The sequence below is a fragment of the Capricornis sumatraensis genome, chromosome 1 (assembly GCF_032405125.1).
Source record: "Capricornis sumatraensis isolate serow.1 chromosome 1, serow.2, whole genome shotgun sequence".
Classification (NCBI taxonomy): domain Eukaryota; kingdom Metazoa; phylum Chordata; class Mammalia; order Artiodactyla; family Bovidae; genus Capricornis; species Capricornis sumatraensis.
The window spans coordinates 101,082,192-101,104,529 of record NC_091069.1 but is presented as its reverse complement, the minus strand read 5'-3'; the positions used below and the strand labels follow the sequence as shown (position 1 = coordinate 101,104,529).

Sequence of the window (22,338 nt, the reverse complement as noted above, 5' to 3'; positions counted from 1 at the left end):
TATGCCATATCACAGCAAAATAAACAAAAAAAATGTACAGTCATATTTCTTCATGTGATCTTGGCAACTGTCATCTATTTGGAATAGAATACGAGATGCGATTTTCTCAAACAGAACCTCATCTTCCACCCAGAGTTACTGTTCAAGTGACTAGCTGCAGCCTCTTTGCTAACTCTGTGATTGGGATTTACTTGTTTTAAAGTCTAGTATTCCATATATTCATCCTAAATTTTTTGTAATGCAATGGAAAAAGCATTTTAGAGTAAACTCAACATGCAAACCAGAAGATCCTGAACTAAAAGATTTCACTCTCTTCATATAACCAGCATCATTTTCATAGGACAAGGAGAATTCTCTCTTAACATCAATGAATCCAGATCTCAGATATTATAATATGGATAGGACACCTGAAACTTCTGAATCATCACCATGTTCAATACTGAATCACTTAACAATTATTTTAGAAGACACGATGAGGCCTACCTTGTGAAGCTTTTCCTGGAACATTTCAAAACTGTCAAAAATGTTGAATTTCTGAACTCTTTTACGTACAAATTAACCTCTTTACATACTAAAAGCTTTGACATACTTTTTGCCAGTGTACAAAATCTCTGACAATACTGCTTTGTTACGCACACACACACACACACACAAATCCCTTGAACTATATTACTTCAAGGTATTCCTTCCTGAACGAGCAGACACACCACAGCTGCATATGCTGGTACTTAAAAATATTCTTATTATAATCAATTTGAGATTTTAAGAGTCATTATGGCTGCATAAACCCTTCTGTATTGATGGCTACAAATTCCACCATGTGACCTTAGTCACACATCGAAATAAACAAACAGGGAGTGAAACTCAGAACTGTCAGATCATCACTCGGAACAACTCAGATGCAGGTACGTGGTGTGGAGAAAAGACTCACCTCTCCTTGTTTGGGGATGCTGAACTTGGAGAGCTTGGCCTTGGCTCTGGCTGACTCTGACTTGGTGGCCGGGACTCCCCTGTACAAGCAGTGCACGCCAGTCTCTGCAGACGACTTTAGCTTTGGAGACTCATCGGGCGCCTGATCTTGGCCATCCATGGGCCGCACATAGGCGGTAGGCTTCTGCTGGACAAGGCTGGGTTTCGAAGCCAGGGAGGGAGGAAAGTTCTGCACGCAGTGGCCACTGCCGCTGTGCTTGGCTCCCATAGCAGGGGGCCTGTCCTGGGTCTGAAGACCCACCTCGACGTTGCACACCTGTTTGGTCCGCGGCTGCTGTCTGCCAACGCCATCGCCAAGCAAGGTCCTGAGAGTGCCCTGTTGTGCTGAGTTGGAAGAAGAAGAAGAGGAAGATGAGGAGGAGGGGCTTGACACACTGGGGCTGGGGTTTTTACTATGATTTTCTGGGTGAGCAGATCTGTTCAGATCAAGCGTTCTGTGTCCGTGCTTACTTGCTCTCTGTTGGCCATCGGACGGTGGGTGCCCAGCCTTCTGCCAGCCCATGGTGCCCCGCTTACTCTGCTGCCCGGGGACGGCTGCTGGGGCAGAGGATGTGGTGCTGCAGACGGATGCAGGCTGAGTCTGGGCTCTTGAATCTGCCACAAAATGTTCATCAATCTTGGTCACGGGAGCCTGAGGAACCCCGGGTTTGGGAACACCCACAAGATGACTCTGGTTTGATCGATCCGTGAGAAAGTCTTTCATTTCATCGTAATTGCCTAAAGTGTTCTGGAGCCGGTTGGAGAGCTCATCCCCCTTGTTAGTCTAGAGAGAGAACACAACACCCACACTTCTGTTAGAGATCACGGAAACACAGGGACGATGGAAGGAGAGGCACCCTTATCACTGAAAGAGACAGACCCGCCACGTTCAGAATGAGAGCAGGAAGATGTGATCAGACTCAGTGTTTCTGAAGACATCTGTCTACTCTCAGCATCTCACCAGAGCTGGACCACTGCTACCGGCCTCAGCACGCACGAGTGAAGCGTCTCTCCTTGGTCTTGTGCGGCAGCCAAGGAGACCAGGAAATTTACTATCGCCACGTCACCAAATGGTCTGGACTAAGGCTTTCCTTAGGAGTGGATTTCCTTTTCCTTTCTTTTTTTTATTCCACTGTAAGTTTTCCTTGAAAGTCCAGATTTGGCTCAAATTGTTTGGCTTCCAATGTCTACATAAAGAATTATTCTCATCAGAAACCCAGAGGGACAGACAGAAGAAGCCAGAGAGTACAGCGCCGTGTCCAGCACCCCGCCAGTGGTCCTGGGGCAGCAGGCTAAGGGGGCACCATGGCACTCAATCTGCCCTAAGCCCCCGGCCTGAACTATGCTCACTTCCAAGCAGCCTGAGAAATGAGTGAAATCTGGGAAGAGAATTTCATTTTGGAAGCGAGGTTATATTTCTGGCCTTCAGCAGGAATAAGAAACAATCCAACAGCTCTTTTCTCACGAACCACATCAAGTACCCTGCTCCTAGGATAAGCTACGTGTGACAAAGACAGAAACCAACCTCTTTTTAGTGTTTGTTTCCTAACAGTTTAGAAAACATAACAAACAGCCCTGACTTTGCAAATCAGTGCAGAGACGAAATCAATTATGGATAAAAACCACAGCACGCAGACATCCACCTTCAATAAAAGTTGTATTTCACTGACGGACCAGCCAGCAAAGACATGTGAAAGAGACACCAAAATTTGTGTGGGGGGGACCCCATATTTAGGGGTTGAGCTGTCTCAAGTTGTGTTGGCCAGCTCCTGTAGTCAAAACTGCCATCCCATGGGGTTAAGCAAGAGGAAAGAGGGGCTGAAGAAGAACACGTGAAAACCATCTACCTTGTAGGGTTCACTAAACAGCGAGTAACTCGAATTAAACGCGCCATCGTCCTGCTGAGTTTCCTGGTTTCTTCTTTCCCGTTCTTTCCTCCGTAACACGTTTCTATCTGGTTCGTAGACACTGCATAAGGGAAAAAGGAAAGAGGATAACCATACACACAAACAAATTAAAGACAGTCACCTGAGTGCAGAGGGCTGGTTGTCGGGGAAATGGTGATGGTGAAGGGGAGCAGGGACCAGATGAAGGCCAGTCTAATCAAGCAGTGCAGCAAGGGTGTTTTAGAATTCCGTTCTTCAGGAGGGAAAGAAATCTTCAGGACAAGTTGCAACCAGTACTAGGCCTCTCTCCTAATACGTGAAAGAGGGAGTACCTACACAACTTTGACAGGAGAAGACTGAAAATAACCTTAAAGCAGATGGTAATTACAGCAACGTGTAAATAGAAATTATGAGTGTATTTCCTCTTATGACATAGCCCCAGAATGTTATATGGGAATGTGTCTGCTCTTTTCTTTCTCCCCCGCCTTTTTTTTTTGCACGGCTGTGTTTCTGTAGTGATTCTTTCATTAACTAGATCCCCAAAGAGCTGTTAAAACGCCATGCTGCAGTGGTTTTCACGGTTATGAGCCTTCTTCTGATCTCTGCTAATCAGTCAAGTCGTCAAACCCCTCCCGAATCCATCCTTCCTTCTGATATATTTGACACGATCACTCTTCCTCACCATGAAAAATGTGCAAAGAGGAAGGGATGCAGGCAACGACAGAGAGGACGGAAATTGAATCATGGTGTGTCATCAAGGAGCTCGGGCTTTTTGTGCAAGAAAATTAATATCTATTCCCTCAAGATGTAATTACGAAGTGACCAGAAACCTGATAACTAGAAGGACTAAGGAAAAAAAAATAGTGTTCCTTCCTCTTAGTAAGGGGAAAATAAAGGGGCTAATTCAACTAATAATAAGGAAGTGACTCATTAAGTGATGGAAGGAAATAGACTTGTTTTTTCAGCTCAGTAGACAGAAAAATCTGGCCCCCGTGTAGACAACAGAACTACCTATTGTAAGGCACTGCCATGCCCTCCAAACGAGCGCTGTGTCCATTTCCAGCAGGCAGTTTAGGTGACCTTGTCGTCATTTTGCTCAGACCTCCCTCTCAGTCTAGGAGACAGAGGCTGGAGTTGGGAGCCAGGACGGCCACCTCCTGACCATGATCCTGCCATAAACCAGTGATGTGATGACGAAAAAGCCATGCCATCGCTCTCTCTGGAGCCCTCATTATAAAACCGTACCCTCATGGTACTGTCACAAGGTTTGAACGTGAAGGAAATCTCCAAAGAGGGCTTTGTAATAGCTTCGGGTGCCCAAAATCCAATGTACTGCCATCAAATGTTGTTATAATGAGAGGATTCGAGGGTTCAAAGAAACTTAAAAAAATAAGTGAGGTTTGGGGTATTTTTTTAGCTAAATTGCTATCTTGAGTAAAAGAGCATATGCATGTCATGTTGCTGTAAAGGATGCAAATAAAACGATCATAAAATAAATATTGCTTATCCTCCCAGCTCTGCCCGTGAGACCAGGATGTATTTTAAATTCACTGTCAAAGGGGTGATGTTCAATGTGCTTCTGGCAAGACTTCAAGAGCACCTAAGGCATTTCATTTAAATTTCAGATCAGGGAAGGTTAAAATACCCAGAACATGTAGCCTATTAGCATTTTAATTCATCCTTAGTACATTACCCAAAGTTATTCGGTTTGGGAGTCCAAGAAGTGACCTTCGCGTAAGGGAGGCTGGAACCCTAGTCTTTCCCACCGTGAGGCTCACCACTCCAACCCTATCGTTCCTGGGAACTCCCCAGGGTGGCTTTGGGGACAGTGAGTGGCATAAGAGAGGCACGAGATGGGAATGACACTGATTCACAGAACCAGGAGAGAGAACGATTGTCCTGCCCAGAGTGCAGACACCTGGGCCTGACTTTTGTGAACATACCGTGGAATTCTGCTGGAGGCTGCTCTGGGAACAACAGCTCATGCTATGGATGGGCACGAGGTGGGCTGGAGCCAAGAGAGGCACTGCAGCTTTACACTGAACTGGCTCATTTCCGGACCAGCACTCAGAAACACAGCCTGCATCACATGCACACACCCACGGGTGAAGCACCTACTGTGTACCCCCCATGCACAGAGATCTCCACAGACATGCTTGCTGTCTTCAGCCAACTCAGGCTAACCAAACACACAAGACTGGGGGGATGCATGAAGTGGACTGATGTAACACAGAGCAGGCAGGTGGTCATTCAGGATGATTCCCTGGGCTTCTGAGAAGCCCCCATACCCAGTATGATACCTCCTGCATCTGCTGGCTGACGACTGAAACTCCACAACTAGAGAGTCATTCCTCTGGTTTAGGATGTCTTCACCCCTGTAAGAAATGCAGACACCACAAGGAGGGAAAACACTTTACACCTGATCAGCCCTCGGTGCCTAAGTGTGCATGCGTTTGTTAGCTTTTCCCCAGAGGCCAGGGGGAAAGGACACACGACATCACGGTCCAAGGGGAGTCCAAACAGGACTTGTGATGCAATGAGGTCAGGAACAGTGTAGAGTACAGCAATGAAGATACAGAAGTTACATTTCAAGGGACTTGCCTGGCAGTCCAATGGTTAAGAATCCGCCTTGCAAGGCAGGGGACTCGGATTTGATCCCTGGTTGGTGAACTAAGGTCCCACATGCCACAGAGCAAGTAAGTCCATGTACCACAACCAGAGGGTCCACACGCCGCCAGGAAAGGTCCCATGCGGTACAATGACGATCCCATGTGCTGCAACTAAGACCCAACGCAGCCAGATAAATAAGTTTTTTTTTTTTTAATTTCTAGAAGGGGGATTTGATGTTTGGCTAGCATAAAAAATGCTGGAGAGGGTGTGGAGAAAAGGGAACCCTCTTACACCATTGGTGGGAATACAAACTAGTATAGCCACTCTGGAGAACAGTGTGGAGATTCCTTAAAAAACTGGAAATAGAACTGGCATATAACCCAGCAATCCCACTGCTGGGCATACACACCAAGGAAACCAGAACTGAAAGAGACACGTGTACCCAATGTTCATCACAGCACTGTTTACAATAGCCAGGACATGGAAGCAACCTAGATGTCCATCAGCAGATGAACGGATAAGAAAGCTGTGGTATATATACACAAGAGAGTATTACTCGGCCATTAAAAAGAATACATTTGAATCAGTTCTAATGAAGTGGATGAAACTGGAGCCTATTATAGAGAGTGAAGTAAGCCAGAAAGAAAAACACCAATACAGTATACTAACACATATATATGGAATTTAGAAAGATGGTAAGGATAACCCTGTATGTGAGACAGCAAAAGAGACACAGATGTATAGAACAGACTTTTGGACTCTGTGGGAGAGGGAGAGGGTGGGATGTTTTGGGAGAATGGCATTGAAACATGTATATTGTGTGTGAAACAGATTGCCAGTCCAGGTTTGATGCATGATATTGGATGCTCAGGGCTGGTACATTGGGATGACCCAGAGGGATGGGATGGGGAGGGAGGTGGGAGGGGGGTTCAGGATGGGGAACACATGTACACCCGTGGCTGATTCATGTCAATGTATGGCAAAACCACAACAGTATTATAAAGTAATTAGGCTCCAAAAAATTAATTAATTAATTTAAAAAAATTCCTAGAAGGGGGATTTGATATTTGGCTAGCATTAAAAAAAAAAAAAGACACTTAAAAAAAATTTAACCCTACCTATTCTGCAGTGTGACTTGGACATTTAAGAAAAAGGCATTAAAGGGACTTCTCTAGTGGTCCAGCGGCTAAGATTCTGCACTCCCAATGTAGTCAGCCCAGGTTCAAGCCCTGGTCAGGGAACTAGATCTTGCATGCCACAGTGAAGAGTCTGCATGCCGAAACTAAAGATGCAGCAAAATCAATTATTTTTTTAAAAAAATAAAAAGGCATTAGGATACAAGCCACATTGATGAAGCAGGTATCCGACTGGCTGCATTTCTGGGGTCAAGGATCACTCCCGAATATGGAGAAGAGGGAGGTAAGCCGCTGCACTCCTCCTTAGGCAGCCCCGCCTTGTTCCCAAACACCGTGAAGCGTAAAGATAACCAAATATACTCGCAGATGCAGGCTGCCACTGGCTCACGTTCTCTAACGAGGTCCCGCAGGCATACCCAGCCTCTGGCTTTCTTACAAGGAGGACTGAATACCCTCAGGACCTCCTCCACATACGCCACTAACACAAATGCACTGGCTACCTTTCGTGGGACACCATGACGTACCCTCCACGCCATCAGATGAAACCAGAATGACGCAAGATGACACCTCCCCCTCCCCGAGAGGCGGGCGATGGAAGCTTCACAAGGGAGGCAATCCTTGTTGGCTGCCTTCCCTCGGGTTTCTCTTCTCCACCTGGGGAGGGAAGCACTGCTTTCACTGGTCATTCAGCATCTCCTCCCAGGAACCCACCTCCTCCTCATCCTGAACTGGAACCACAACACACTCGTCACCGACAGAGAGCGGAAGTCACGGGAACGGAAAGTCTGGAGTCGGCAGCCCTCCCCTCTCCCTAAGCGTCTGAACTTTTCTCTCTTCTACTGACACTCAGTGTGCTGACTCACAGACAGCACCTTCCCAACGGTGAGTCTACTATTCCTCTAACCACGAGTCTGGGAAGGTTCTCGCAACCCCGGAGAGCACATTTCTCTTGATGTCACACCATTAAAATTCAGCCCTCTTCCCCACTCTGCCATCCAACAACACTAGGGTCAGGCCATTTACTTTTCAAGCAAGGGAACCTTCCTCTCACGTACCAAAAGTCAGGTCAGCTTCCCTGGGGATAGTCACAGAGAATTTCGATTCTTGGTGTGTCAGTATAGAAACTCAGTAAGAAGAGCCTCATGGTATGTGTTACGTCTCTTTGTTACCAGCAGATAGTAAAATCCTCTATCATCTGTAAGGTGGTTTCTTATTTCTCTGACATTTACAAGAATTGTACTCCTCAAATGTATGTCACCAAATGTATTTATTTATTTTGCATGAAAGTAAAGGCAGTCAACTGCTATGATACTTTTTACTACTTATTACAAATGTATATCATTCCCACAAAATGAAGCTTTTTAATCTTCTTCTAAAAGACTTACTTATTAAAAAAGACAGTCAATGAAAAATGCTATTAAAAACATATCTGATAATTTCCCATATATTTGTTTTTAATCTATAAATCGAAGGATTTTGTGGGGCTCTGGTCAAAGCCAATTGCGCTGCTTAAGGAGGAAAAGATGCCCCAATATGACATTATCAGTTCCAAAATTAATGTATTCTCGATTACGTGGTGACAGCATGGAACTAAGAGGCAGTAATACCTTTGAGCCTCAGGCTTCTACCTTCCGCTGAGCTCAAAGCATTTCACATATATATCCTTTCATCCTTACAGTGTCCCTTGGAGAAAGACAGGGATGGAAGATATTCCTAGGTTCACTTTTTTAAAGATGGAGGAACTCAGGATAAGAGTTTGAATGTCTAAACAGTGTCATGAAGAAGACACCATGTGGAAGAACCTATGCCCATAGTACTTTCTTCATGTCCATCCAGGGAAGGGGACCTACCTAAGAACCAAGAAGTGGTCACATTTCCCACATCCCAGCATCTGCAAGCCCAGGGTCAAGCAGTTGTGAACATAAGCAGCCGCAAAGTAAAGCAGGGCAAGCGAAACAAAGGGAAGCTATTTCCTCCTTCAGACAGTAGTTAAAGGACCCCTTCTGGGCAGAGAATATTGACATCCTGTGATTGGGGCACTTGAGAAGGAGCCAGGATCGCTTCCTGCAAGAGATCTCCTGAGCTGGGTCTTAAAGCAGCAGATGGAAGAGAGGGAAGGGAAGAGGAAGGACCAGGAAGTAGAAGACCCACAAATAATGAGAAAGTGACCTTTGACAGTATTTGGAGGAGGTGACATTTGCCTTCACCACACCATCTTTAACCAGATGGAATTCCACATTCAAAGTTTTGTTTACTTGCTTTGTTCCATTGCTAAAGCCACCTCACCCGAAATAAGTTTATTTGATCTCTTCCTGAAACCGGGCCTGGTTGGGAGTGAATAAGTGAAGCGTGGGTGCAGGGGAGAATGAATGGGCACCCAGACTCACTAGCCCTTTCTTTACACTTTGCATCAGGGCCTCCCTTGACCAGCTGGACCACAGAGGAGACAGTCTTATCTGTCCAAGGATGTGGACAGTCCTGGAATATGGGGCTAACCAGCCGCCAGGGGGTGGGCTGGAGGCACAGGGTCAACAGGAAGAAGAGGCACCAAGCAAAGGGGGAAGGATGTTCCGCAGACACGCTCCTGCTCTTCAGAGCAGCAACATCAGCAACTGTGTGTAATTAAGGAAATGAAATCAAGCTCCAAAATTATAACAATTGCTTTAAATTTAATGAGTCTAATTAACAGCTCTTGTTATTTATAAAACAAATACTAAAATATCAGTAATCCTTCCTTAAATCAGAGAAAAGCAAGGTTGTTGAAGTTTACTTGCAAAATCCTTTCTTAGTCTGCAGTCAGAGCTGGTGGCTGCTGCGGCTTCTGTTAAGTCGCTTCAGTCGTGTCTGACTCTGTGCGACCCCATAGACTGCAGCCCACCAGGCTCCGCCGTCCCCGGGATTCTCCAGGCAAGAACACTGGAGTGGGTTGCCATTTCCTTCTCCAATGCATGAAAGTGAAAAGTGAAAGTGAAGTCACTCAGTTGTGTCCAACTCTTCGCGACCCCACGGACTGCAGCCTACCAGGCTCCTCCGTCCATGGGATTTTCCAGGCAAGAGTACTGGAGTGGGTCGCCATTGCCTTCTCCGAGAGCTGGTGGACTGAAGGGCAGAAAGGTGGTCAGGGAATGGGTAAGTGATAGAGGCAAGTCTGGCAGAAAAGATGTGGCTGGAGACAGAGAAGGGTAAGGAAGCAAGGATCCTCCCAAAAGGGGTACAGGAAGGCCCTGAGTTGTTGTAGCTGCTGTGGTGTTGGTGGTGTTGATGGTGACTCTGACAGTTGTGACTGTAATGGTGATGATTGTGATGATGGTGACTGTGATGGTGATGATGGTGATGGTGGTGATAGTGGTGATGGTGATGATGATGGTGGTGGTGATGGTATGGATGGTGATTGATGGTGACAGTGGTGATAGTAGTGATGGTGATGATTGTGATGGTGGTGATGGTATGGATGGTGATTGATGGTGATGATGGTGACGGTGGTGATAGTGGTGACGGTGGTGATAGTGGTGATGGTGGTGATGGTATGGATGGTGATTGATGGTGATGATGGTGACGGTGGTGATAGTGGTGACGGTGGTGATAGTGGTGATGGTATGGATGGTGATTGATGGTGATGATGGTGACGGTGGTGATAGTGGTGACGGTGGTGATAGTGGTGATGGTGGTGATGGTATGGATGGTGATTGATGGTGATGATGGTGACGGTGGTGATAGTGGTGACGGTGGTGATGGTGTTGATGGTATGGATGGTGATTGATGGTGATGGTGGTGATAGTGGTGATGGTATGGATGGTGATTGATGGTGATGATGGTGATAGTGGTGATGGTGATGATGATGGTGGTGGTGATGGTATGGATGGTGATTGATCACGATGATGGTGATGGTGGTGATAGTGGTGATGGTGGTGATGGTATGGATGGTGATTGATCACGATGATGGTGATGGTGGTGATAGTGGTGATGGTGGTGATGGTATGGATGGTGATTGATGGTGATGATGGTGACGGTGGTGATAGTGGTGACGGTGGTGATAGTGGTGATGGTGGTGATGGTATGGATGGTGATTGATGGTGATGATGGTGATAGTGGTGACGGTGGTGATAGTGGTGATGGTGGTGATGGTATGGATGGTGATTGATGGTGATGATGGTGACGGTGGTGATAGTGGTGATAGTGGTGATGGTATGGATGGTGATTGATGGTGATGATGGTGACGGTGGTGATAGTGGTGACGGTGGTGATAGTGGTGATGGTGGTGATGGTATGGATGGTGATTGATGGTGATGATGGTGATAGTGGTGATGGTGATGATGATGGTGGTGGTGATGGTATGGATGGTGATTGATCACGATGATGGTGATGGTGGTGATAGTGGTGATGGTGGTGATGGTATGGATGGTGATTGATGGTGATGATGGTGACGGTGGTGATAGTGGTGACGGTGGTGATAGTGGTGATGGTGGTGATGGTATGGATGGTGATTGATGGTGATGATGGTGATAGTGGTGACGGTGGTGATAGTGGTGATGGTGGTGATGGTATGGATGGTGATTGATGGTGATGATGGTGACGGTGGTGATAGTGGTGACGGTGGTGATAGTGGTGATGGTATGGATGGTGATTGATGGTGATGATGGTGACGGTGGTGATAGTGGTAACGGTGGTGATGGTGGTGATGGTATGGATGGTGATTGATGGTGATGGTGGTGATAGTGGTGATGGTATGGATGGTGATTGATGGTGATGATGGTGACAGTGGTGATAGTGGTGACGGTGGTGATAGTGGTGATGGTGGTGATGGTATGGATGGTGATTGATGGTGACGGTGGTGATAGTGGTGACGGTGGTGATAGTGGTGATGGTGGTGATGGTATGGATGGTGATTGATGGTGACGGTGGTGATAGTGGTGACGGTGGTGATAGTGGTGATGGTGGTGATGGTATGGATGGTGATTGATGGTGACGGTGGTGATAGTGGTGACGGTGGTGATAGTGGTGATGGTGGTGATGGTATGGATGGTGATTGATGGTGATGATGGTGATAGTGGTGATGGTGATGATGATGGTGGTGGTGATGGTATGGATGGTGATTGATCACGATGATGGTGACGGTGGTGATAGTGGTGATGGTGATGATGATGATGGTGGTGATGGTATGGATGGTGATGATGGTGATGATGGTGACGGTGGTGATAGTGGTGATGGTGATGATGATGGTGGTGATGGTATGGATGGTGATGATGGTGATGATGGTGATGGTGGTGATAGTGGTGATGGTGGTGATGGTATGGATGGTGATTGATGGTGGTGATGGTGACGGTGGTGATAGTGGTGACGGTGGTGATAGTGGTGATGGTGGTGATGGTGTGGATGGTGATGATGGTGATGATGGTGACAGTGGTGATAGTGGTGATGGTGATGACGATGGTGGTGATGGTATGGATGGTGATGATGGTGACGGTGGTGATAGTGGTGATGGTGATGATTGTGATGGTGGTGATGGTATGGATGGTGATTAATCATGATGATGGTGATGGTGGTGATAGTGGTGATGGTGATGATGATGGTGGTGATGGTATGGATGGTGATTGATGGTGATGATGGTGATGATGATGGTGGTGATGGTATGGATGGTGATAATGGTGATGGTGGTGATAGTGGTGATGGTGACGATGATGATGGTGGTGATGGTATGGTGATTAATCATGATGGTGATGGTGGTGATAGTGGTGATGGTGATTGAGCGTGATAATAGTGATGGTGGTGGTGATAGTGATGATGGTGACTATGATGGTAACGGTGGTGACAGAGACTATGATGGTGATGACTGTGATGCTGACGAATGTGGTGGTAGTGATGGTGGTGATTCTGATGGTGATGATCATGATGGTGGTGATGGTGGTGAAGGTGACTGATGGGGATGGTGATGGGGATGGCAATGATAGTGGTGACTGCAAGGTGATGGTGGAGATAGCGGTGACTATAATGGCAGTAACTGTGATGGTGATGATGGTGGTGACTGATGGTGATGACTGTGATGGTGGCAGTAGGCGGGGGTGGTGATTAAAGACCTGCTGGGGAATGAGGACTGGCCAACAGTGCATACTATGAACGCTTAACCCTGAAGCACACTCCTATGACCCTGCTCACTAATACTGGGCTTTTCACTTTGAGTCACTGAATCCCAGTTCCTATGCCTGTTCACCCTGTTTTCCCCCTACAATTCGATGCCTGGTTCACCATGAGCTCTGTAACTACAAGCATCAACCCCACGATTATTTCCACCATGGACATTTTGAAAAGGTGAGCCCAACCTTACCTGTGTGTCTCTGACCACAAAGGCTGTCTCAACCTTAATTCAATCTTGGAACTCTGAGAAAATTTACAGATCTCTGCCTTAGGGCTGCCAGCCTGTTCTATGAGAAGGGGAAGAGAATTGGAGCTAGTCTGTGCCATAATCTCTTCTGCACCACAGCTTTTGTGAAACTAGAAAATTTAAGGGAATCAGAAACTAACAGACACCCACAGAAAAATTCAGCCAGTAAATATTTCAACAAAAACTAGCCTTTTGGGATGACCCGTACCATCATCTCAGACCCATTAGGCCCAGATTAAATTTTGCTAATACCAATTTCCCTTTATTACTCTACGCAGCCACTGTAGGAAGGACTTCACATGCATTATTTCATTTCATAGTCTTTAGAACCCCAAGAGAATTCTCCATCCACCCACGAAGAAACGAGAGGCTCAATACCCATAGCCAGCAAGCGACAATGCCTGGGTCTGAAGCCAGGCAGTCTGGCACCAGAGACTGACTTCTTGACTCAGCTTGCGTGGCTCCCCAGGGAACTTACTCACTGACAGACTTTGACAAATGGTGCCCCCATCTTTTGTTAGTAAATGTCAGGCAGAAGGGTGTTCATTTTCAGATCGTGACAATTTCAGTTCATTCTTCCAAGATCTGTTAAGCCCCCCTTGGTGGATATGCATGAATCATAAGAATTCTTCTAAAGCCTATAAAATAGAACTGGGATAAGCAATTCAAATGAGTCAGCACTAGCAATTAACTAATACTCTAGCTGATGAATTCTGTACAGCGAGCTCCTTGAGAATTACAGAATACCACAGTGAGTGTGTTTTATAATAGGGCCAGCAGGGCCAGGTCACTTCTGCAGGATGGGCCTGGACACTGACTGTTTCCCAACTACTTACTGAATCCTGACTCCATTTCTTTCTTTCTCTTTTTTTTTTTTGGTGGAAATGACGACTGCTCCAAATCTTTCTCGTAAACACGCTCCAGTGAGCGTTCAGAGAGATGGCAGATAAATGACAGCTTTGCATAGCCAAGGGTTAAACGCTTTTCCCAAGGGATGCTCAGTCTTGGTGCCACGAGAGCGAGTGTCAGGTTCTAATGGAATTGTTCCATGATAAACCACCGGGCTGGATGACAAGCAGCTTTCAAAGAGGCTCTCCGTATAGTATCCACACCCCAAGTTAATTTGAGTTTCTTAACAGGACCTCTTTGCTTTATAATATAAAAGTGCCTTGGGATGAAGCAATTACACTGATTTACCATCTTCTCCTTGGTAGACTATAAAGACATGGCAGAGCCTTGCAAAAGCCGTAACTTAACCAAATGAGGCCCACCTGCAAAGCCCCTACTATGCCATTTCAAAGAGTCCACTGCAGCCCGAGGCACAGAGCCGGCATCCATCACAGCTGCCCATGGTGAGCAGGATGCCTACTCCTAGGGCTTCTCATGTTCGAGCCCATAAATTACTCTTCCTTCACCAAATGCTCAGTTAAATTTCATTTTCACTTTACAGCATCAGTTGCTAAACTTCAGCTCCGAGGGATTTTTAAAGCCATTCCCAGGGAGGGTTCTATCTTGCAGCCTCTTGTAACCAGGATGCTCTCCCAAACAACCCCTGTGTGACCACTCAAGCTCATGGGCCAGGGTGCCCACGTGGCAGGGCAGAAGAGTGACTGGAGTGCCTCATCTAACTTCCTGATGTTTTTCAACAGATCAGGCGCCCGGACAAGGAAAGCTCTGGGACCTCAAACATCAACCATTAAGGAATGGATCACATTCTTCCTAAACACAGCTCTTCACCTCTGCTTCTGCCCAGAAACAGGACTCAGATAAGCACCGACCTGCTGACATGGACCCTAAAGGAGGAAATGGCAACCTGCTCCAGTATTCTTGCCTAGAAAATCCCATGGACAGAGGAGCCTGGCCAGCTAAAGTCAGGGAGTCACAAAGAGTCAGACTCGACTGAGCATGCATGAATGCTGACACGAATATTCTCAGGATGAGGAACGGTCAACATGGGCTACTGCAGTGTGAGGCTCAGAACTAACCCTGGGCTAGGGTGACGACATACAGAGCTCCCACTGTGCACACGTGGAGTTAAAGGAAAACGGGGGCTGATGTATGTGCATGGCCATATGTAAAACAAACAGCTCGTGAGAAGCTGCTGTATAACAGGGAGCTCAGCTCAGTGCTCTGCGATGACCTAGAGGGGCAGGATGGGGGGTAGGGTGGAGACAAGAAGAAGGGGATATGTGTATATTTATAGCCTTGGAGTACGGAACGGAATGAACCAGGGCAAAGGCTAATAGCGTTTGGCCAAGACAACGCACTGGTCATACCAAACACCCTCTTCCAACAACACAAGAGAAGACTCTACACATGGACATCATCAGATGGTCAACACCAAAATCTGACTGATAATATTCTTTGCAGCCAAAGATGGAGAAGCTCTATACAGTCAGCAAAAACAAGACCAGGAGCTGACTGTGGCTCAGATCATGAACTCCTTATTGCCAAATTCAGACTTAAATTGAAGAAAACAGGGAAAACCACTAGACCATTCAGGTATGACCTAAATCAAATCCCTTATGATTATACAGTAGAAGTGAGAAATAGATTTAAGGGACTAGATCTGATAGACAAGAGTACCTGATGAACTATGGGCGGAGGTTCCTGACACTGTACAGGAGACAGGGATCAAGACCATCCCCATGGAAAAGAAATGCAAAAAAGCAAAATGGCTGTCTGAGGAGGCCTAACAAATAGCTGTGAAAAGAAGAGAAGTGAAAAGCAAAGGAGAAAAGGAAAGATATAAGCATCTGAATGCAGAGTTCCAAAGAATAGCAAGAAGAGATAAGAAAGCCTTCCTCAGTGATCAATGCAAAGAAATCGAGGAAAACAACAGAATGGGAAAGACTAGAGATCTCTTCAAGAAAATTAGAGATACCAAGGGAACATTTCATGCAAAGATGGGCTCGATAAAGGACAGAAATGGTATGGACCTAACAGAAGCAGAAGACATTAAGAAGAGGTGGCAAGAATACACAGAAGAGCTGTACAAAAAAGATCTTCATGACCCAGATAATCACGATGGTGTGATCAATCACCTAGAGTCAGACATCCTAGAATGTGAAGTCAAATGGGCCTTAGAAAGCATCACTACGAACAAAGCTAGTGGAGGGGATGGAATTCCAGTGGAGCTATTTCAGATCCTGAAAGATGATGCTATTAAAGTGCTACACTCAACATGCCAGCAAATTTGGAAAACTCAGCAGTGGCCGCAGGACTGGAAAAGGTCAGTTTTCATTTCAATCCCAAAGAAAGGCAATGCCAAAGAATGCTCAAACTACTGCACAATTGCACTCGTCTCACATGCTAGTAAAGTAATGCTCAAAATTCTCCAAGCCAGGCTTCAGCAATACGTGAGTCATGAACTTCCAGATATTCAAGCTGGTTTTAGAAAAGGCAGAGGAACCAGAGATCAAATTGCCAACATCCTCTGGATCATCGAAAAAGCAAGAGAGTTCCAGAAAAACATCTATTTCTGCTTTATTGACTATGCCAAAGCCTTTGACTGTGTGGATCACAACAAACTGTGGAAAATTCTCAAAGAGATGGCAATACCAGACCACCTGACCTGCCTCTTGAGAAATCTGTATGCAGGTCAGGAAGCAACAGTTAGAACTGGACATGGAACAACAGATTGGTTCCAAATAGGAAAAGGAGTATGTCAAGGCTATATATTATCTCCCTGTTTATTGAACTTATATGCAGAATACATCATGAGAAACACTGGGCTGGAAGAAGCACAAGCTGGAATCAAGATTGCTGGGAGAAATATCAATAACCTCAGATAGGCAGATGACACCACCCTTATGGCAGAAAGTGAAGAGGAACTAAAGAGCCTCTTGATGAAAGTGAAAGAGGAGAGTGAAAAAGTTGGCTTAAAGCTCAATATTCAGAAAATGAAGATCATGGCATCCTGTCCCATCACTTCACGGGAAATAGATGGGGAAACAGTGGAAACGGTGTCAGACTTTATTTTGGGGGGCTCCAAAATCACTGCAGATGGTGACTGCAGCCATGAAATTAAAAGATGCTTACTCCTTGGAAGGAAAGTTATGAGCAACCTAGATAGCATATTCAAAAGCAGAGACATTACTTTGTCAACAAAAGTCCGTCTAGTCAAGGCTATGGTTTTTCCAGTGGTCATGTATGGATGTGAGAGTTGGACTGTGAAGAAAGCTGAGTGTCGAAGAATTGATGCTTTTGAAGTGTGGTGATAGAGAAGACTCTTGAGAGTCCCTTGGACTGCAAGGAGATTCAACCAGTCCATTCTAAAGGAGATCAGTCCTGAGTGTTCACTGGAAGGACTGATACTGAAGCTGAAAGTACAATACTTTGGCCACCTCATGCAAAGAGCTGACTCATTGGAAAAGACTCTGATGCTGGGAGGGATTAGGGGCAGGAGGAGAAGGGGACGACAGAGGATGAGATGGCTGGATGGCATCACTGACTTGATCGACATGAGTTTGGGTAAACTCTGGGAGTTGATGATGGACAGGGAGGCCTAGCGTGCTGCAGTTCATGGGGTCACAAAGAGTTGGACATGACTGAGCAACTGAACTGAACTGAACTGAACTGATAGCTGATTCACTTCGATGTGCAACATTATAAAGCACCTATACCCAAATTAAAAACAAAATTTGACCTGTACACATTCCACAATTTGAACAAAGAGAATGAAACATCCATTCAGTTCCTGGATCCTGAAATATGTTTAAGGATACAGAATATAATAATGAGAAGCATAATAATATCAATATTGGGCAACTGTTGTGCTCAAGAATTTCTAAAGAAAGTTGTATTTGTTATCTTCTTTATCCCTCTCAATAAACCTGTTATGTATCCTCTGTTTATGCAAAGCACAACATCATTTTGAATATATATATATAATGAAATAAAATCTGTGTGCCATATATAGGTTCTAATGCTCATTTTACAAATACCCTTCTTCAATGAAAAGGGCTTAGGAAATTTAAACATTACTCTTAGTAGTAACCATTACTATTAAATTCTAAGTTCTGTACAAGTTCTGGATATTAAAGACAATTTAATTTTTAAAAATAATAAATTCTTATTCAAAAAATGCTCAGCTAATATGGTATACAGAGTGCCAGCTAGTCCGTGGCCCCACCTTGACACAGAGACTCCTGCGGATGTTTCTCCATCTTGCTGGGGTGAAAATTCTGTAGTCAATTATGCATGATGTAGAGGAAGATATGGAGAATTATGAATTATTTGAACTCTACGGCTCTATAATTCATTCTGTGCAAGTGACACTAAAGATGATTGATTCTAAATATCCATATAACACAGTGTCAGAAAATCAAGGGGTCTTCCCATGACTGATGCATCGCTCACACATTTCCCCAGTTCAACCAGACATGCCATTGATCATAAAACTGTTTTATTTGATCCCTAGAACATTAAGAATATTATATATTATGAGGCTGCCTACACATGATGATAATTATCCCAGTTCTTTGAGAAATGTTTCAAAGAGGACACTCGCTAAGTCTGTTCTGACAACATGCTTGCTTCATGTTCTCTTAAAACGTCACCTCTTGTTTCCTCTACTTCCCCAGCCCTTGTTGGTTGTTGTTTAGTCACTATCCTGTCCACCTCTTTTGTGACCACATGGACTGTAGCCCACCAGGCTCCTTCTGTCCACAGGATTCTCCAGGCAAGAATACTGGAGTGGGTTGCCATTTCCTTCTCCAGGGGATCTTCTCGACCCAGGGATCGAACCTGCATCTCCTGCTTTGGCAGGCAAATTCTTTACCACTGAGCCACCTGGGAAGCCCCTTCCCCAGCCTTTACTCTTTTTTTTAATGTTTCCCACATACACCCATATACAGAGTAAGCCCAATGTCTTAGGCAATGTAAGTAGCTCTGATATTAGGGTAAGTTTATTAATGTCCACACCTCTCAGAATAAGCTGACAAGGCCTGGCTCACAGGAGGCACTCAGTGACCATTTGTTCCATGAACAGAGGAACAGATGGATGGATGAATCACTGACTTTCTTTTTCACTAATCCCACCTTCAGCGAAGCCAGGCAGGAGAAGCAACACTGGAAGCGGATTTGCCTGTTCTCAGGACAGTAAAGCACATGCTCCGATAAGCAAAGCCCTTTCGGGTACATTCTGAAAGCAGCAGCTTCGAGGAGTTGCTGAAGCTAGGCTTTAACAAATCATTGTTTTCAAAGATTTGCACAAAGAGACATGGAAGTGTCATGATGTCCTTTTGCAATGGAAAGTCTACATCCATTTATGGAACATACTGTATAATAACAGGTCAGTGGAAAACAAACTGGAAAATTACTGAACTCGAAGCCTTCTTCAGTAAGAAAATGAATGAGAGTCAGCTTGGAATTACACCAAAAAGACACAGCAAAGCCTCCCACTTGACAAGACCTTAACTTCCAAGGATTGTCCTCTAGAATCAAAGGCATTACCGCTGGGCCGAGAGTGAGAAGACTCAGAGGTGATCCAGCCACAGGCCAGCTGTGAACTATTCCATCCTGCAGGCTCAACATGTAAACCAAACCAATCCATACACTGATCAGTAAGAAGCACACAAGGTGCTTGAAAATGTTAATGTGTTCTGCCAAGGTGAAGTATCATGAATAGCTGGATGGAAGGTGATTAAAATACCTACCATGCAGGAAGAAATATGACCCCTTATCCATCCCAGGTAGATGGCCTGAGAAGGCATCACTAAGTGCTGACTTTGACCCAAGAATATCCTAGCTAGGAATATACAATTTGTATTTAGGATATCACTGCAAAACAAATTATGAATTAAGTTACAAATAAAATTTAAGCCAATTAAATATCATTTCAAGAAGACTGGCTGACAAATTACAATACTTCATCCAATGCAAGAGTATGTAGCCATTGGATGGCATGAATCTAATTGTACAGATGTGGAAAATATCCAAGATACATACACTGAAAAGAATAAGTTGTAGATGGGAAATAATATAATCTCTTTTACATAAAATAACCTGTGTGTTTATGCACATATGAAAATGTTTAAATATTTATCTCTGAGATGAATGATGGAATGGTGGGGAGAGAAAGGAATTTATATTCTTCTGTCTTCTTTGAATATTTTATAACCACATATTACTTTTGCAATAAAGAGTATTGTTTTAAAAATATTAACAGTGTCTTTTTTACCTTTTTATTTGATATTGGAGCACAGCTGATTCGCAGTCTTGTGTAGTCCCAGGTGTACGGCATGTCCATGCAGCCGTTCTCCCCCAGCCTCCCAGCCCATCCAGCCTGCCACATAATACTGAGCAGAGTTCCCTGTGCCATACAGCAGGTTCTTGTTGTCACCCATTTTAAATATAGCAGTGTGTAGTATGGGCCTCCTGGGTGGCTCAGTGATAAAGAATTCACCTATCAATGCAGGAGACACAAGACCACCAACTCCAGCATTCTTGCCTGGGAAATCCCGTGGACAGGGGAGACTGGCGGGCTATAGTTCATGGGGTCGCAAAAGAGTCAGACATGACTGAGCACACACGCATGCAGTGGATCCCTTTCGGAACTATCTATAAACATGCAACATGTAAAATTAAGGCTGTGCTGTGCTTAGTCACTCAGTCATGTCTGACTCTTTGTGACCCCATGGACGGCAGCTCACCAGGCTCCTCTGTCCATGGGGACTCTCTAGGCAAAAATACTGGAGTGGGTTGCCATACCCTCCTCCAGAGGATGTTCCCAACCCAGGGATGAAACCCAAGTCTCCCCACACTGCAGGCAGATTCTTTACCATCTGAGCCACAAGCGAAGCCCACGAATACTGGAGTGAACAGCCAATCCCTTCTCCAGCGGATCTCCCCAACCCAGGAATCGAACTGGGGTCTCCTGCATTGCAGGTGGATTCTTTACCAGCTGAGCTACCAGGGAAGCCAAAATTAAGGCAGTGATTAGTAAATTTGGATTTACTAATCGGATTTCATGCTGCCCTCTACCAGGACCCTGGCTCTCCCCTCCAGGCCAGGCCAATCTTCTCCTCTACTCCTTCTCTCCTACTGACCACCCTCCCCAAGGATGAACTAAACCAATCTCTCCACCTATCTCACCTACTGATTTCAATCCAACCAAATTCTACATCAAGCAAGAACATTTTGAATTTCCCAGTATTTGCCCTATAATTATACATGCAAAAAAAGAAAGTAAGAAAGAAAGCCACCATATTCGTCTTGAGAGCATCTAACTTCTCACCACACCTACTCCAGTATCATTTGGGCCTTAGACAAATAACATGCATGATTCCCATGGATAATTCAGAAGACAGCAGGTCATTTGACAGCAGCTCTGGGAACTTCTCTTTCAGAACTCAACTTGTCTGCTTCCTCCAAGAGACACAGAATCCCAAGATTATGAACCCTAGGTGCAGAGGCATCTTGGACATTGCATTTATAATGGGATATTTTACATCAGAAAGGGGTGGCTGAACTGCCAAGGCCCTTCAGTAACTCTGAACCCTACTCTCCTGGCTACAAATTAACTGTCCATTCCCTACAAATCTTTCCTGCCTTCTAATTTCTCTAGGACTCTTTTCCAGTTTTTACGTGAAACTGACTCATCTTTAATCTCATCAAACTTTGTTTGCTGTTTGAGAAATACTACTTACGATATTTCTTTTCAAGTTTAATTTTAGATTAAAAAAATAATTTTTCTTCAGATTATGTTATGCATTTCCTTTGTTTCAAATATTTATGTTTCAAGTAGTTGTCTCTGACTAGTATTTACAAGTCTTATAGAGCAACAAAAGTATCATCAATAAATGCAAAATCACCATAATGTTAAATTAGACATATCACATTTTCTTCATCATTAAAGGCTATGACTAATGGTATTTCTATTAGTATCTCTAAAAATAACTAGTAAGCCTGCAAATCCAATGTGCCATTTCCTAACCATGTCAATTATTTACCAGTATATTAAATTCACAAAAGAAATAATAATAAATATGTAAAAATTGCACATCTCCACTAATAATTTAAGAAATGCAAACTATATCAAAGTGAAATCATTTTTATCTGTCCAACTGAAAAAGATTTTTTGAAAACAAGGTAATATAATATTCCATCCCAGTAAGTGCTGGGTGACTGGGGCATCTCCCGTGGGGCTGGAGGGAGGATAGACCAGAACAAAATTCCTGAAAACAGCTGTGCATTTTGTAGTACATATTTGGAAACTTTAAAGAGAATTGTTCACCTTGCTAATCTCCTTCTAGGAATCTGGCCAAAGAAAACGGTCAGAAATGCAAAGATCCATGCAGATGAAACTTTTATCAGACTATTGTATATAAGGGGGCTTCTCTCATAGCTCAACTGG

General features: G+C 44.7%; 1 protein-coding gene across 1 annotated transcript in view; it reads right to left on the bottom strand.

Annotated features, from left to right (window-relative positions):
* Positions 1-22,338, bottom strand: part of AFF3 (ALF transcription elongation factor 3) — a 565,373-nt gene that overhangs the window by 463,774 nt on the left and 79,261 nt on the right. The window contains exons 2-4 of the mRNA XM_068973380.1: positions 2,817-2,937; positions 1,441-1,753; positions 932-1,314 (exon numbers count right to left, since the gene is read on the bottom strand). Coding sequence (XP_068829481.1) covers positions 932-1,314; positions 1,441-1,753; positions 2,817-2,937 — 817 coding nt within the window. The remainder of the gene's footprint in view (positions 1-931; positions 1,315-1,440; positions 1,754-2,816; positions 2,938-22,338) is intronic.